General features: G+C 62.4%; 1 protein-coding gene across 3 annotated transcripts in view; it reads left to right on the top strand.

Moving 5' to 3' along the window:
* The window catches only part of PLCH2 (phospholipase C, eta 2), a 37,854-nt gene that overhangs the window by 16,409 nt on the left and 7,229 nt on the right, over positions 1 to 14,216 (top strand). For all 3 annotated transcript variants that reach the window (XM_011930986.1, XM_011930988.1, XM_011930987.1), the window contains exons 5-16: positions 627 to 797; positions 2,941 to 3,034; positions 3,207 to 3,410; positions 3,608 to 3,728; positions 5,208 to 5,379; positions 5,761 to 5,868; positions 7,176 to 7,319; positions 10,685 to 10,777; positions 11,239 to 11,321; positions 12,356 to 12,453; positions 12,575 to 12,757; positions 13,247 to 13,354. In XM_011930986.1, coding sequence (XP_011786376.1) covers positions 627 to 797; positions 2,941 to 3,034; positions 3,207 to 3,410; positions 3,608 to 3,728; positions 5,208 to 5,379; positions 5,761 to 5,868; positions 7,176 to 7,319; positions 10,685 to 10,777; positions 11,239 to 11,321; positions 12,356 to 12,453; positions 12,575 to 12,757; positions 13,247 to 13,354 — 1,579 coding nt within the window. The remainder of the gene's footprint in view (positions 1 to 626; positions 798 to 2,940; positions 3,035 to 3,206; positions 3,411 to 3,607; positions 3,729 to 5,207; positions 5,380 to 5,760; positions 5,869 to 7,175; positions 7,320 to 10,684; positions 10,778 to 11,238; positions 11,322 to 12,355; positions 12,454 to 12,574; positions 12,758 to 13,246; positions 13,355 to 14,216) is intronic.

Below are 14,216 nucleotides of genomic sequence, written 5' to 3'. Positions count from 1 at the left end.
TTTTTGACTCCCATGTGGGTGGTGTTGACTCCCGTGTGGGTGGTGTTGACCGCTGTGTGGGGTGGTGTTGGCTCCTGTGTGGGGTGGTGTTGGCTCCCTTGTGGGTGGTGTTGACTCCTGTGTGGGCGTTTTTGACTCCCATGTGGGTGGTGTTGACTCCCGTGTGGGTGGTGTTGACCACTGTGTGGGGTGGTGTTGGCTCCCGTGTGGGGTGGTGTTGGCTCCCTTGTGGGTGGTGTTGACCGCTGTGTGGGGGGTGTAGACTCCCATGTGGGTGGTGTTGACCGCTGTGTGGGGGGGTGTAGACTCCCATGTGGGTGGTGTTGACTCCTGTCTGGGTGGTGTTGACTGCTGTGTGGGGTGAGTATATGGAGTTGGCTGTGGGTCGAAGGTGAAAGGCATATGGCGTCGGGCAGGTGCGTCAGTTCTGCATTTTCATGGGGCTGTCCTCATGGTGGGTGGGCCCGTGCCCTGGGGAGTGACGGGAGGCTGTGACGAGGGCAGTGGAGTAGAGGAGGGTGGGCTTGCGTGTTGGTCTTGACTGGGGAGCGGGGTGGCCCTGAAGGACCCCTGTGCATGTAGCCCTGGTCGAGGTGCCAATGGGGACCCAAGGCCTTGCACTGCAGGAAGCAGACACGGACGACCACCAAGGGACGCTGGGTTTTGAAGAGTTCTGTGCCTTCTACAAGATGATGTCCACCCGCCGGGACCTCTACCTGCTCATGCTGACCTACAGCAACCACAAGGACCACCTGGATGCCGCCAGCCTGCAGCGCTTCCTGCAGGTGGAACAGAAGGTGCGCTGCCCGGGCAGGGGTTGGGGGGCCAGCCATCAGGCCTCGCCTTCTGTTCTGAGCTTTGAGCTTCACAGTCAGGGGACAGTGGTGACGGGGGAGCTGCCTGAGGCTATCCCAGGCCATCCCTGGGCTACCTGGGCTCATGTCCCTGCTCTGAGATGGAGAGATTAGGGTGGGGCAGGTCACAGCCTGGCATTTGAGAGCCCCCCAAGTTGGCTTTAGTTTTCATACTACAGGGTGCACCCTATGGGGCAGTCAAGCAGGTAGGGAGGGTTTGTGGTTTCTCCTCCAGGGGCCTCTGAATGGCTTGGTCCTGACTGTGGACACCCTGCGCCTCCCACAGCTTGACCACACCTCCTGCCTTGGTGTTGAGCATGTTGTGAACTCGCGTTCTGTGGCCCAGCCTTTGAGATCTGCCCCTGTGTTCCAGCCACATGGGTCTGGCTGACTCGCTCCCCTAGGGTGCCAGGCCCGCCACAATGTCCACTCACGTTTGTCCAGCAGATACTCAGATGCCTCGTGGAGTCCAGAGGGGCACGTTCACCCCTTTATCTAGACCCCAAGAAGTCCTGGCCATCCTTAGAGACCAATGCAAAGGCCACGTGCTCCCTGGACGCTGCCCCACTGGCTGGGGACCTCCTGTCCAGAGGTTCAGGGCTCTGGCCATCTTGTACCAGGTCTAGGCAGAGACTGGGTACTGCATGCCCTGGTGGCAGGAGTTGCAGGTCCAGCCAGGCAGTGGAGGGGAAGGCCAGAGCCCCCTGGGGACAGGGCTCCGTGGGAGGGGCTCAGACTCTGTGTGGCCACCCTCCGGCCTTGTAGGAGTGCAGGTGAGGACCCTGGACCCTCCTCAGGGAGGACAGCAGGGACAGGGCAAGCCTCAGGGAACCAAGATGGCTCGGCTTGGGGGTGCTGCTCAGGGACCTCCACTCTACTGGCCACTGCGCTGCATCAGCCTCTCGGTGATGGTCTGAGGGGGAGGATGGGAATGGCAGGAGGAACCCTGGGAATCCCAGGTAGGGTCTGGATGGGTTTTACCCAGGATCTCCCAGCAGTACCCCACCCCAGAGCTTACCACAAACCCAGAGCTGGCCTTTGGGGCTGCCCCTGGGCCTGAGCTCCCGGGATGCCCCCACCTGGCCGGCGCAGCTTGCCAGGCTCCATCCTGTGGCAGCTGCTTCTCCAATCCTGCAGGCACAATGCCTGGGAGGCATGGCCCAGGCTGGGGAGGCTAGCATCAGCTGGCTGGACCCCACTGTCTCAGATGCCTTGTGCCCTGGCCACCAGGGGTGGCACCGGCATGTGTCTGTGGGTGACCTGGCTGCAGACAGTAGGTCCTCTGTCCCAGTAAAGGCAGAGGTGGGAACGGGGCCTGGATGGGGGATTGGCAGGCAGAAGTGACCCTTCCTTCCCTGACCTTTGCTCCAAGCCTTCTGGAACCCTCCCTGCAATCAGGAGCCAGAGTCCTCCAGCCGGCTGCTGGTGCCCTTTCCTGGCCTCCTGGTTGCTGGGCCTCCCCAGGGTCCCACAGCTGGCTCTGGGATCCCCCAACTGTTACCTCACCATGTTCCCAGGGAACTCAGAGAAGCCCCGTCGGTGGGCTGGGTAGCTCCTGGCCCAGCTGCACCATAGCGCCCTGGAGATTCCTCAGCCTGCAATGCATGGGGCGGCCTGGGCTGGGCTGGACTGTGGTGTTCAGATCTCTTGGGAGGGTTTGTGTGTGGTGACTTGGGCAGACAGTGGGAGGGGCTGCATAAGGGAGCTGCCTGTGTCTGCCTGGCTCTGCCAAGGGGGCATGAAGATTCTCACTCTCCTGTGCCCACCCATACATGGCCTCTGCTCCACGCCAGGCCCACTCTGGGCCACAGCTCTTGCACTGGTTGAGGGTGGTCCAGCTGATGAGGTCAGAGGTCCCTCCTGTGCTGTCAGAGTTCACAGTCAGAGCAAGTCATCCAAAAGCCACGTGATCCATGGTAGTCCCAAGTCATGTGACACTGGGGCTGGCTGGCCAGTGCCCCTGGGAACCATGGTCATCCCTGGTGTAATCAGAGACAGGCAGGGGACCGTGGTGATGGGGGAGCTGCCTGAGGCTATCCCAGGCCAGGGATGGGCTACCTGGGCTCATGCCCCTGCTCTGGCCTAGATGACGGGTGTGACCCTCGAGAGCTGCCAGGACATCATCGAGCAGTTTGAGCCATGCCCAGAAAACAAGAGTAAGGGGCTGCTGGGCATTGATGGTGAGTGGGGCGCTGCCCTCAGCCCAGCTGTCCTGGGATGCTGGAGGGGCAACGAGGGCCCAGCCTGTGGGCCGGGACAGGTGCTCTGTGTTCTGTGTGGCATGGGGGCAGGGGGTCATGAGATGAGGCTGGTGGTGGGCTGACATGGCCCCTACGCCACGCCATCCTGCAGGCTTCACCAACTACACGAGGAGCCCTGCTGGTGACATCTTCAACCCTGACCACCACCACGTGCACCAGGACATGACGCAGCCACTGAGCCACTATTTCATCACCTCGTCCCACAACACCTACCTCGTGGGTGACCAGCTCATGTCCCAGTCGCGGGTGGACATGTACGCCTGGGTCCTGCAGGCTGGCTGCCGCTGCGTGGAGGGTAAGCCCTGGACCTCGGGCAGCGGCCGTGGGCTGGCATCTGCTGTGGGAGATGGGCTGCCCTGAGGAGCCCCCTAGGGGCACCTCTGGGCAGAGGCTGGGAGGGCCTCTTCTGTGTCCCTCACTGAGCAATGGGACAGGCCCTCTTTTGGTCAACGCTCAGCCTGCCTGGGCTGACCAAGGTCTGCCTGCCTGCAGTGGACTGCTGGGATGGGCCCGATGGGGAGCCCATCGTGCACCATGGCTACACTCTGACCTCCAAGATCCTCTTCAAAGATGTCATCGAAACCATCAACAAATACGCCTTCATCAAGAATGAGTGAGTGGCTGGGCCTGGGCGGCTGGCCCCAGAGGTGGGCAGCATAGGGTCTCCAGGCTCTAGCTTTTCCTGCCACACCCACATGTCCTTTCTTTGGGAGCAGTGACTGTGGTGACCAGGGGGCTGGTTTCATTCTGGCATCTCTGGTTGAGGAGAGAGGGCAGGGAGAGATTGCGGCCGCAGGTATAGGCAGGGTCCTCACAGGAGCAGCTCGTCCACACGCCTGGTGGCACCTCCCAGTGTCAGTGCCCACAGCAGCCGTGGCTCCCACACTCATCACCCCTGAGAAGCCACTCTATGTCCAGACTCAATTTGCTGTCACTCAGCTGTGCCTGTAGACACTGTTGAAAAAAATCCAATTTCTGGAACTGGAAGACTGCCTCCCCATGTGGTTTGAGTTACCTTCAAATCTTGGCTATGCGAGGCTCGCAGGTGGGGAAGGAGCTAATTGCATGAAGGAAGAGAGGAGAAGCAAGATTGATTTAGGAGACAGAAATAGATGGGCCTCTCCTGGAAGAGCTGGCTCTTGCTGTCACTGTCTCAAGCCGGCCCCATCCCTGGGACTGTAGGTGGGGAGGACATTACATGGCACAGGGGTGGGGATGGGGGGAGGAGGGATGAGCTGGGAGGAGCCAGGGGCCTGCTGGGATCTCAGGACAGGGTTGCACCTGTGACCAGTGTAATTTGTGCAGGCACAATGTTTTCCTGTAGGCCCTGGGCTTCAGGCCTCAGTTTCTTGCCTGAGAAGTGGGGAGATGAGCCCCTGCACCCTGGTGCCCTGCCTGCCTGCTGCACATCACAGGGCTTGCTCATCTCTTGCCCTGGTTAACCTCTTGTTCTGGGTCACTTACATTTTCTAAAATAATCATGGCTACCTTTTGGTAAAAATCCAAGTAAAATGTATACATGGTTAAAAATGAAGCTGAAAAGCTTCCAATTAAAAGTCCCTGCTACACTCCCCATTCTGCACCGTGCAGGTAATAACCATGTTCCACCAGAGGGTGTGTGCCAGGCTTATGTCTCCTTCTTTATGGGACCAATGTCAGGACCCCAGGGCCATTCAGAGGATAGTGTCCCCAGTATCTAGGTCAAAGGGATTCTATTTCCTAGCCTATCTATTGCTCCACACTGTACCTTGGTTTTGTCCACATCATTTTAAAACCATGACTTTTTCAAACGTTCCTTTTATTTTCCTGGAGTTTCTAATTGCCTTTGGTTTTTTCCTTATTGGGGAAAGAAACTCATGCTGTCTTGACCAGTCCCTAAGATTCTCCCAGCTCCTTTCCCACCCACTGAGTTGCTTTTGAAAGCCACTGATGGGTGGGCCACCTCCCAGAGCTGCTGGTAGTCCCAGCTATCCTGGGTTCTTGGTGAAGACCCCTCCTCATTCAATGGTTGGGGTGGGCCCTTGCAGAGGTGGGGCCTACCCATCCTCTGAGGCCCTGGCCTCATCCTGCTCCTTCTGCTTTGGGGCCACAGGTACCCAGTGATCCTGTCCATCGAGAACCACTGCAGTGTCATCCAGCAGAAGAAAATGGCCCAGTATCTGACTGACATCCTTGGGGACAAGCTGGACCTGTCATCAGTGAGCAGTGAGGATGCCACCATGCTCCCCTCTCCACAGATGCTCAAGGGCAAGATCCTCGTGAAGGTGAGTGAGCCCCTGCCCTCCTGGGACCAGCTCACATAGAGTCTCGGGCCTGGGGCAGTGCCCTGCTCCAGACAGGCAGGGGCATCATGCCATCTGTGGGCAGATCTGGGGAGGCTGAGGGCTGGCCGTGCTCCTGACCTGGCTCCATCTCCCCATGGTGGTCACTGGCTCAGGACCTCCTCATGCACATCCAGGCCTTTCCCTCCACACTGCTGCAGCCACAAGGAACTGGCCAGTCTGGCCCCTGCCCCATGGCTGAGATTCCAAAACTGAGCTTGAGAAAAGGCCCCTCTCCTTGGTCGGCGACTCTTTGTGGGTGCCAGGTGCCGGCTTCCCAGCCTTTTGTCCAGGGCCCCTCCCATCGTGCACCTCCTCCCTCAGGGGAAGAAGCTCCCAGCCAACATCAGCGAGGATGCGGAGGAAGGCGAGGTGTCTGATGAGGACAGTGCTGATGAGATTGACGATGACTGCAAGCTGCTCAATGGGGATGTGAGTCGGGCTGGGGGTGGGGGGGCGGATGGAGCCTGCAGTTAGTTCTCAAGAACAGCTGTCCGTCCTTGCTACTGGGGCGAATTAGAAAGGGAGGTGTCCGGGACAGAGGGACATTGGGACAGATGTGCACAGTGGCCCAGAGCCTGGGGGGGTCCTCCCTGCCCACCCACCCCTCTGCATGAGAGCTGCAGGCCTGCCTGTTCCGTTTCAGCTCCCACACTTGAGCTGACTCTTAGGGTACCATCCACTCCCCCTGCCCTGTCCTCTTGGCCCCTCAGTAAGTGGGGGCAGCACTGGGGGCTGGGTCCCACGCCAGACTCTACCCCATTCCCACCGGTACCTGGCCCGCCCAGGCCCTGGCACAGGATTTCCCAGCTTCCTGCCCTTTTTCCCACCAAGTCTGGCCGGACGCTGAGTGGCTGGTAGTCCTGCCCAGCCACCCCCGTGGCCAGTGCTGGCCTCATCTCCAAGCAGTGCCATCTCTAAGGTCAACTCTGATGTGGGGTTCCCACCAGCAGCACCTCCACAGAGTGCTGTCCGTGTCCCCACCAGGGCCCGGGCAGGGGGCTGCGGAGTCAGGAGCCCCTGACTGTGAGGTGCTGGGCTCGGGGGCGCTGATCTCCTCTCCTCTGGACACTGCTCTGGGGCTGCTGCTGCGAGGCAGCGAAGGCCGTTGCTCCCAGAGGGGCCGTGCACGGGAAGATAATTGTGTGGCCTGCTCCTGGTCACGCGGCCAACCATTTTAGAAAGTCCTGAGGCAGCAGCACTCTTCCTGCCTGGGATGTGTGGCGCACGCCTCTGTGTGGCCTGTGTGATGGCAAAGCCAGCTCCACGGTGCTCCTGGCTCTGTGCCCACTCCAACCTGGCACCAGGGGCATACGACACCCAAGGCCCAGGCCCTGCCCTCAAGGATTCCAAGTTCATCAGGGGCACCCGAGGGGCTGCACTGGCAGGGAAGGGCATCCAGCCCAGCTCAGAGGCCACCCTGAAGTTTACCCCTGGCCCTGCCATCTTCTGAGGCACATGGCGGCCAGTGGTGGGACTCCAGACCCTGTGCCACCTGCTGGTGCACTGACCTCTCAGGCCACAGGGTCACACACACATTCTGCTGAGGGCAGCCTCGTGCTGCTGGAGTCAGGTGGGCCTGGCTTCCTGTCCTGCCTGCGGCTGCCTGCAGACCCCGAAGTGACTCATGCCTTCCGTGAGCCTGGGGTGAGCAGAGTGTTGTGACCCTGAGGGTCGTCACTGCCACTGCTCACAGGGCTGGGGACAGATGCCAACAGGCCGACCTCTGGCTCCTGCAGGCATCCACCAATCGAAAGCGTGTAGAAAACATTGCTAAGAGGAAACTGGATTCCCTCATCAAGGAGTCGAAGATTCGGGACTGTGAGGACCCCAACGACTTCTCCGTCTCCACACTGTCCCCATCTGGAAAGCTCGGATGCAAGGTAGAGGCCAAAAAGGTGACACCCGTGATGCCGACAGGTCTCCCCGATAGCCAGCCTGTGGGCCAGCCGGGGCCCCCGAACGTATGGGTCTGTGCGCACACACCTCCAGGTGTGCACTCACACCTGTGCACACACAAATCTGCACACAAGCACACCTCTGTACACACCTCTGCACATACACCTGCATGATCCACACCCACCTACCAGCGGGGTCTCAAAACCCAGTCAGTCGTGGGAGCTGCCCAGCTGTGGGGAATTGACGGCCTTCCCTGCCCAGCCCGCCACACCCTGCCTGGAGCTGCCTGTGGCCACGTGGGCAAGCTTCCACATGGAGCAAATGGCCCTCGGGGGCTGTCACGGCAGACACAGCGGAGTGTCTGTGGGGTGAGAGGTGACAGGCAGGGTGGGCCGGGTCCTGTGGTCACAGCCTCCTTGCAGACCTCAAAGGAGCCAGGAGCTGTGGCCGGCAGATCCTGCAGTCCTGCTGTGGGTGGGACCGAGTGGGGAGCGTGGGTGGGCCCTGCAGACCCTCCGCAGGTGACAGTGCTGGTGGGCGCCTGTGCTGGGGACAGTCTCCTGGAGAGCCCTACTGTGCCCTGTGGCACTGGTTCGTTCTGCCTGTCCCTGCAGGGACCTTGCTGTTTTCCTAACCCTTGGAGAGGGTGGGAAGGTGGCTTCTCCCTGGCCAAGTGGGGGTGCTGTGTCCCCTTCCAGGACCAGTATTTTTAGACTTAGGTGTTTGCGTTTCCACCCACGGGCCTCGGAGCACTCGGCACAGCTGACACCGCAGGAGAGCTCGAGGAACATGCCCTGTGCAGGTGGCTCTTGCAGGGCCCGAGCTGACAGGCGTTCCCTTATTTTTATCCCAAGGTGTCTGTCTAGGTGGGGGAGAGTGGCCATCTGTGGCTGCGCTGGGCAGCCAGCTGGGCCTGTGCAAAACCTGGAGATGCGTCTGCAGGTCCAGGAGAGCGGTCCCCTGCAGACCTCACGTCTGAGCTGCTGCTGGGGGTTCTGTGCTCAGGGAAGGCTTCCTGCAGGAGGAGGAGGGGCTCAGGCACAGCCACTAAGGTTGCAGGAGGAGCGGGAATCCTGCTCTGATGAGAGACACTCCCTGCTCGGTGTGGACACACACCCCAGAAAGGTCCCACAGCCTTTAGCACAGGAGAGGGGCGGAGCTGATCCCAAGGCCAGGCCGGGATGCATTCAGCCCTGGAGCTCACTGGGGGCGTGGCCCAGCTAAAGGGGGTGTCTGTGCGCTGAGGGTCATGGGAATGGCAAATCCCATGGAGGGACTCCTGTGCCTCTCTGTCCCCCTGGGCCAGCCGGTGTCCCCTCTGCCCATGAACCTTGAGGACGTGAGGCTTCTACTCATGCGTCCCTGAGGCCCGGGAGCAGGAATGGGTATCTTGGGGAGAGAAGCCGGATGGGTAAGGAGGGCACCCACCCCCAGACAGCTGGGCACAACCCAGTGAGTGCTTGTACTGCCAACAGCCGCGCCCGGCAGGGACCCTTCCCTGAGCACCCCCTTGGGGCCCAGCACCCAGCCTCCCCAACAGAGGCAGGGCTGGGGTCGGCTGAGACCCTCCACCACCATCCAGGACCCCTCGCCTCCTGGGCCTTCCGCTGCCCGCAGCCCCTTGGAGCATGGTTGGGTCTTGCTATCTCCTCTGGGAGTCCCAGGGGTGACAGCAGGTCTGGCCATGCAGTACGGGCTGTGTCTGGCTGTCTGTCTCCTGGGTCAGTGCGTGCCTCTCCTCGGTCATGCCTGGATTTACAGTCACTCGTGGCTCTGGGTCACTGCGGCCTTTTGGGGGTGTTTAAGGAGCTGTGAAGTGTGGTGGCCCTGACTGGCTCCAGGCGCACTGTGAATCCGGCTCCTGGCGCCTCTCCCGGCAGCTGTGGCGCCAATAAATTAAGAGGAAACCGGGGCTGGCTTTTCTGGAGGTGGAGAGAGACGAGCATGTCTGAGAGCCATGTGGACCTGGACAACCCAGAAGCCTCCTGCTGCGGTGCACGCGGGGCCTCGGGCTCCGGCCAGTGTAGCCTGGTGATGGGAAGGCCCCGCGGCCACTCTGGGCTGTGGGAAGGGCCGTCTAATCCCATCCTCGCTCCCTGTGAGGGTGAAGGAGGGGCAGGGCACACCTCCGGGCCGTGGTACCAGAGCACAGGGAGGCTGGCGGGAGCTCCCTGGCCGTGTCAACAGGACTGAGAGGCCCGCCTGGCATGGGGCCAGCGGATGCAATGTGTCCTGATTTCCGATGCGTCCGGTGAGGGAGTGTCCGAGCAGGCACAGGTCCAGGCTGGTGAGAGCGGGGAGCAGGAGGAGCGGTTTGCTGCGGCGTGGCTGAGCGCCGAGTCTGTGGTCGTGAGAGCTGCAGTGGCCTCTGTGCAGCAGTGTGGGGGTATCTGCGGGTGTAGGAGGGCGTGTGTGCAGGGGCGTGTTGTGGGTGTTGCAGGGGTGTGTCCAGAGGGGTGGGCGTCTACAGGGGCATGGCCACGGGTGGGTGCTGTGTCCACTTCTGGCGGAAGTTCCTCTCTAACAGGGACCCCTGCTGCAAGCCCACGGCTTTGCGGTGTTTCAAAGAAAGCAGCCCCCACCCTTGGTGGGGGACAGGATGTGTATGGGAGCCTCATGAGCACAGACGGGCCATGTTTTAGGGGAGTCTGTGGAAGGGGCTCCCCGGGTCAGGTGGCAGCACAGACTCTGCTGGTTCCATTGGGAATGCGCTTTGGGATGAATGAGCAGTTTGCAATGTGGCCCGGGGTTCAGCGGGGGGCAAGTAGGGGAGCCCCGGATGTGCCTGCTGCTTATACAGCGGTGGGAAGGCTCACAGTGGCTTCCTGGGGTTTCCTGGTTCACGGCCCGCCTCAGGGAGCGCCCCACCTGGAGCTGCTTGTCTGATTACGTGGTACCCGCGCCTTACGGGAACAGGTCAGGGCGGCAGGGCCACAGAACGCTCGTAAAAGGGTTACGCAAGCAGGCCTGGCCGAGGAATATTCCAGACACACAAATACAGTATTATGTAGTCACCACTGGTGGGGAAAAAAGATTCAGAACTTAATGAGTTTAAAATCACACAGGAGAGACGCTGAGGCAGGTGTGAGCAGATGTTTCCACCCGGGCCTGCCTTCCAGGCTGCTGCTGCTCAGCAGCTGGCTCTGCCCCAGGGTGGACTGGGAACGGCGGCCACGGGCTCCCCAACCTGTCCCCGCCCTGCCCTCTCCTCCCCTGTCTGCCTTACTTCAGACCCGGCTTAAGCCCACCTTTCCAGGAAGGCCTCCTGTGACCACCAGGGAGCTGTCCTGGCCTCCCTGCTTGGTTCAAGACTGGGCTCACCTTGTCCCTGTCTCTCCCTTGGACTCAGAACAAGGCTGAAGAGGATGTGGAGTCTGGGGAGGATGCCGGGGCCAGCAGACGCAACGGCCGCCTCGTCGTGGGAAGCTTCTCCAGGCGCAAGGTCCGGCGCAGCTCCCAGCCCAGGGTCCCCGTCTGGGCCCAGTGTTCTCCCTGCTCCCAGTGCCCCGGTGGGCCCTGCCCCAGCCCCCAGGGTTCCCAGCCTGGCTTGCAGGATCCCTTCTGAGTTGGGCTGAGCTATCGGCTGCAGGTGCCAGGGACTGGGCCAGGAGCCTGGGCTCAGAGCTGGTGGGAGCAGGTGCCTCGCTGGCTCACATCCCTTCTCTGGCCCACGCTGGCCCTTGTCCCAAGCTCAGGTGCCCTGTGGCTGCCCTGGGTGTCCGCCGGAGCCCAGATCGAGAGGGCACCGAGGCGGCTTTGGCAGGCCCAGCCAGGCGGGATGGATGTGGGAGGCTGCGTGGGCCACTGGGGACCCTGGAGGACAGGCCCTCCCCAACCCCCAGCTTCGCCAAGGCCTGACCTGGGCCAGGGGCCCTACAGCTCATGCCTCTGCCCCCCGCACAGAAGAAGGGCAGCAAGCTGAAGAAGGCGGCCAGCATGGAGGAGGGAGATGAGGGCCAGGACTCCCCGGGAGGTCAGAGGCGAGGGTAGGTGCCCTGCCCCACGAGGAGGCCCTGTACACTCCTGGGAGCCTGGCCCAGCCAGCTCCTTCTCTGCGGTGACCCCACCAGGGCCAACCCCGAGCCGGGCAGGACCCACCCCCTCCTTGGCCCCTGGAAGCAGTGGGAAGTGGTGGGGAATGTGGTGTGCAGGGCAGGCTGGTGGCTGCGAGCAGTGGGGGCAGGGGTGGCCGAGCAGGTGGCTGGAGGGCCCAGGTCCCCACAGGCCTGGATGGTGCTGGGCTGTCGGCCCTTGGTCCTCACCTCCTCCTATGAGGCCCCCAGCCTCATGCCCTCCCCAGGGGGCATCAAATGCCTGCCATGAAGTGTCTCCCCCACTTCCCGTCCAGTCAGGCTGAATTCAAGGCCCGGGCCCCTGTGTCTGAGGCTTCCCTCAGCACTGTCTGGGGTCTCTTTGGGATCTCAAACCTACAAGCCCAGAAGGAGTTTCCACTCCTCCCCAACCCTGGGCTCCCCCGTGCTGCCCACTCCCTCCTATTGCCGTCTCCCCTCACTTCCATCCCCCAGCGGTTCCTCTGTGCCCCTCGCCTGGGTACAGCCCCCTCCTGCCCAGTCCCGTCCCACGTGCCAGCCGGGCTCTGCCCTCAGCACACATCTGATCCACACGCGCTGCTGCCACCTGGGTGACACGGAGGCCCCCTTGGACCCCGGCCTCCTCTCCACATAGTGATTCTAGTCCAGACCCAGGCCCTGAACCCAGCTCTCCCCTGCTCAGAACCTTCCAGAAGCCCCCACACCTGCCGTGCTGGGCAGACCACATCATCCTCCACTGCACACAGTGCCTGGGGCCTCTGCCTCTGCTGGTAGCTCCGAGCCAGCCCACATTCTGCCTGGCACTCGGGTTTCCGCAGCCTGCAGCCCAGTCTGGGGTCTGTCTCTCAGGGTTCAGGGCCCACTGCGTGAATGAATGAACCTGCCTGAGTCCTGGAGCCCATCTCACGGAGCTGGGTGCCAGGCTGGCCCTGGATGGGAGGGGTTCTGACACCCGGTACCTGCCACAGGACGACCCGGCAGAAGAAGACCATGAAGCTGTCCCGAGCCCTCTCTGACCTGGTGAAGTACACCAAGTCCGTGGCCGCCCACGACATAGAGACGGAGGGTGAGTGGCTCAGGGACCTGGGCACGGGTGGAGGCCTCCCTGTCCCCAATCCCTGCTGTGCTGCTGGGCGCCGGGCGAGGTCGAGGACTCGCAGTCTGACGACCGGTCACCGGTGCCACAGCGGTGTCCAGCTGGCAGGTGTCGTCCTTCAGCGAGACCAAGGCCCACCAGATTCTGCAGCAGAAGCCGGCGCAGTACCTGCGCTTCAACCAGCACCAGCTCTCCCGCATCTACCCCTCCTCCTACCGCGTGGACTCCAGCAACTACAACCCGCAGCCTTTCTGGAATGCCGGCTGCCAGATGGGTGGGTGTGGGCGAGGCGCACTAGCTGTGGTGGGGAGGGCTCGGCTCAGGTGGTCCCTGGAGCCCAAGGGGTGAGCAGGGGACCTGCTGGGGCCTTGGTTCTGTCCGAGCTCTCCTGCCCTTGGAGCCTCCACAGCTCCGTGGCATGCTGCCGACACCAGGCTGCCACTGACACCAGGCTAGCACTGGGGCAGGGTCCTTCAGGCCTCAGGGGGATGTGGGAGCGATGATGCAGGCCTGTCCACGTACTCCCAGGGTCACCTGCCTGCGAGGCTGGCTGCGCCAGCTCCAGGAATGTTCCTCCAGGATGTGCTGGCCTCAGTCCTGCACAGGTGCGAGCCTCAGCGTCCCATTCATGTTGGGTGAACGAGCGGCAGACGGCAGATCCACGGCAGCTGTGCAGGGGAGGCTAGCGTGTGGTGGCAGGTGGGTGGGGGACACACCTGGAAGGTCAGGTGCTGACCGGGGCAGCCTTGTGTCCCCCTCACAGTTGCCCTGAACTACCAGTCAGAGGGGCGGATGCTGCAGCTGAACCGAGCCAAGTTCAGCGCCAACGGTGGCTGCGGCTACGTACTCAAGCCCGAGTGCATGTGCCAGGGTGAGGCGCTCGGATGCTCAGGGCTCGGATGGGCCTCCTGGGTGTCCCCAGAACGGAGATTGGAGCCCCACGGGCTAGCAAGGGGGTGGGGCCGGCTTTGGCAGAGTCCCCTGGAGGGTCAGGTTGGGATGAAGCTCCCAGGATGCGGGGGAGGTGGGTGGGGAAACCCTCCTTGTTAGGGTTGCAAACAAGGGCCCAGCTCTGCCAGGAATCCAGGGATGGAGAACTGGGGAGCCTGGGCCCCATGTGAGATTCATGGCAGGATTTGTCTGAGAGGAGCCCAGTGCCAGCGACCCAGCCCCCTGTGCCTGGCCCCTCTGTGGGTCTCGGGCCCTGGGTCTGGGCTGGGTGTTGGAGGGAACCTCCTCCCAGCTCTCAGACACCCCTGTTTTGTCTGCTGTGGATGGCTTCCAGCTTGGTCCCCTGTGGCCCTGGCAGGGGTATCACCATGGGAGTGGGCAGGACAGGGGCTGGGCGAGCGGACCTTCCGCTGGACCTGGCTACTCCTGCTGCGGACCGGCCGCTTCCACTCCGCCCTTGGCTTGCCCTCCTTGGAGTTCTCAGCCTGAGCGGGCCCCAGGGCACTGTCACCAGAGACCCCACCCCTCAAATCCCCAGGAACCCAGACCCAACCCCGGAAGCTGTGTGACCTCCTCGGCTCAGCCGTGGGAGGCATGCGCTCTGTCCCACGTGCTGCGGTGGCCACGAAGGTGATCCATACTGGGCCAGGCGCACCTGCCCCCCCAAGGTGCCCCCCTGGACCGCTGCCTCCCTCCCTCCACCCGGCACTGGCTCCAGTCTCCTATGTGGGGGCTGGGGAGGGGCAGCCGTGCCCCAGAGAGTAGGGGGCTTGCTGAGGGCT

The sequence above is a fragment of the Colobus angolensis genome, unplaced genomic scaffold, assembly GCF_000951035.1.
Source record: "Colobus angolensis palliatus isolate OR3802 unplaced genomic scaffold, Cang.pa_1.0 Scaffold89, whole genome shotgun sequence".
Classification (NCBI taxonomy): Eukaryota; Metazoa; Chordata; class Mammalia; order Primates; family Cercopithecidae; genus Colobus; species Colobus angolensis.
This window is presented reverse-complemented; position numbering and strand designations above follow the sequence as displayed.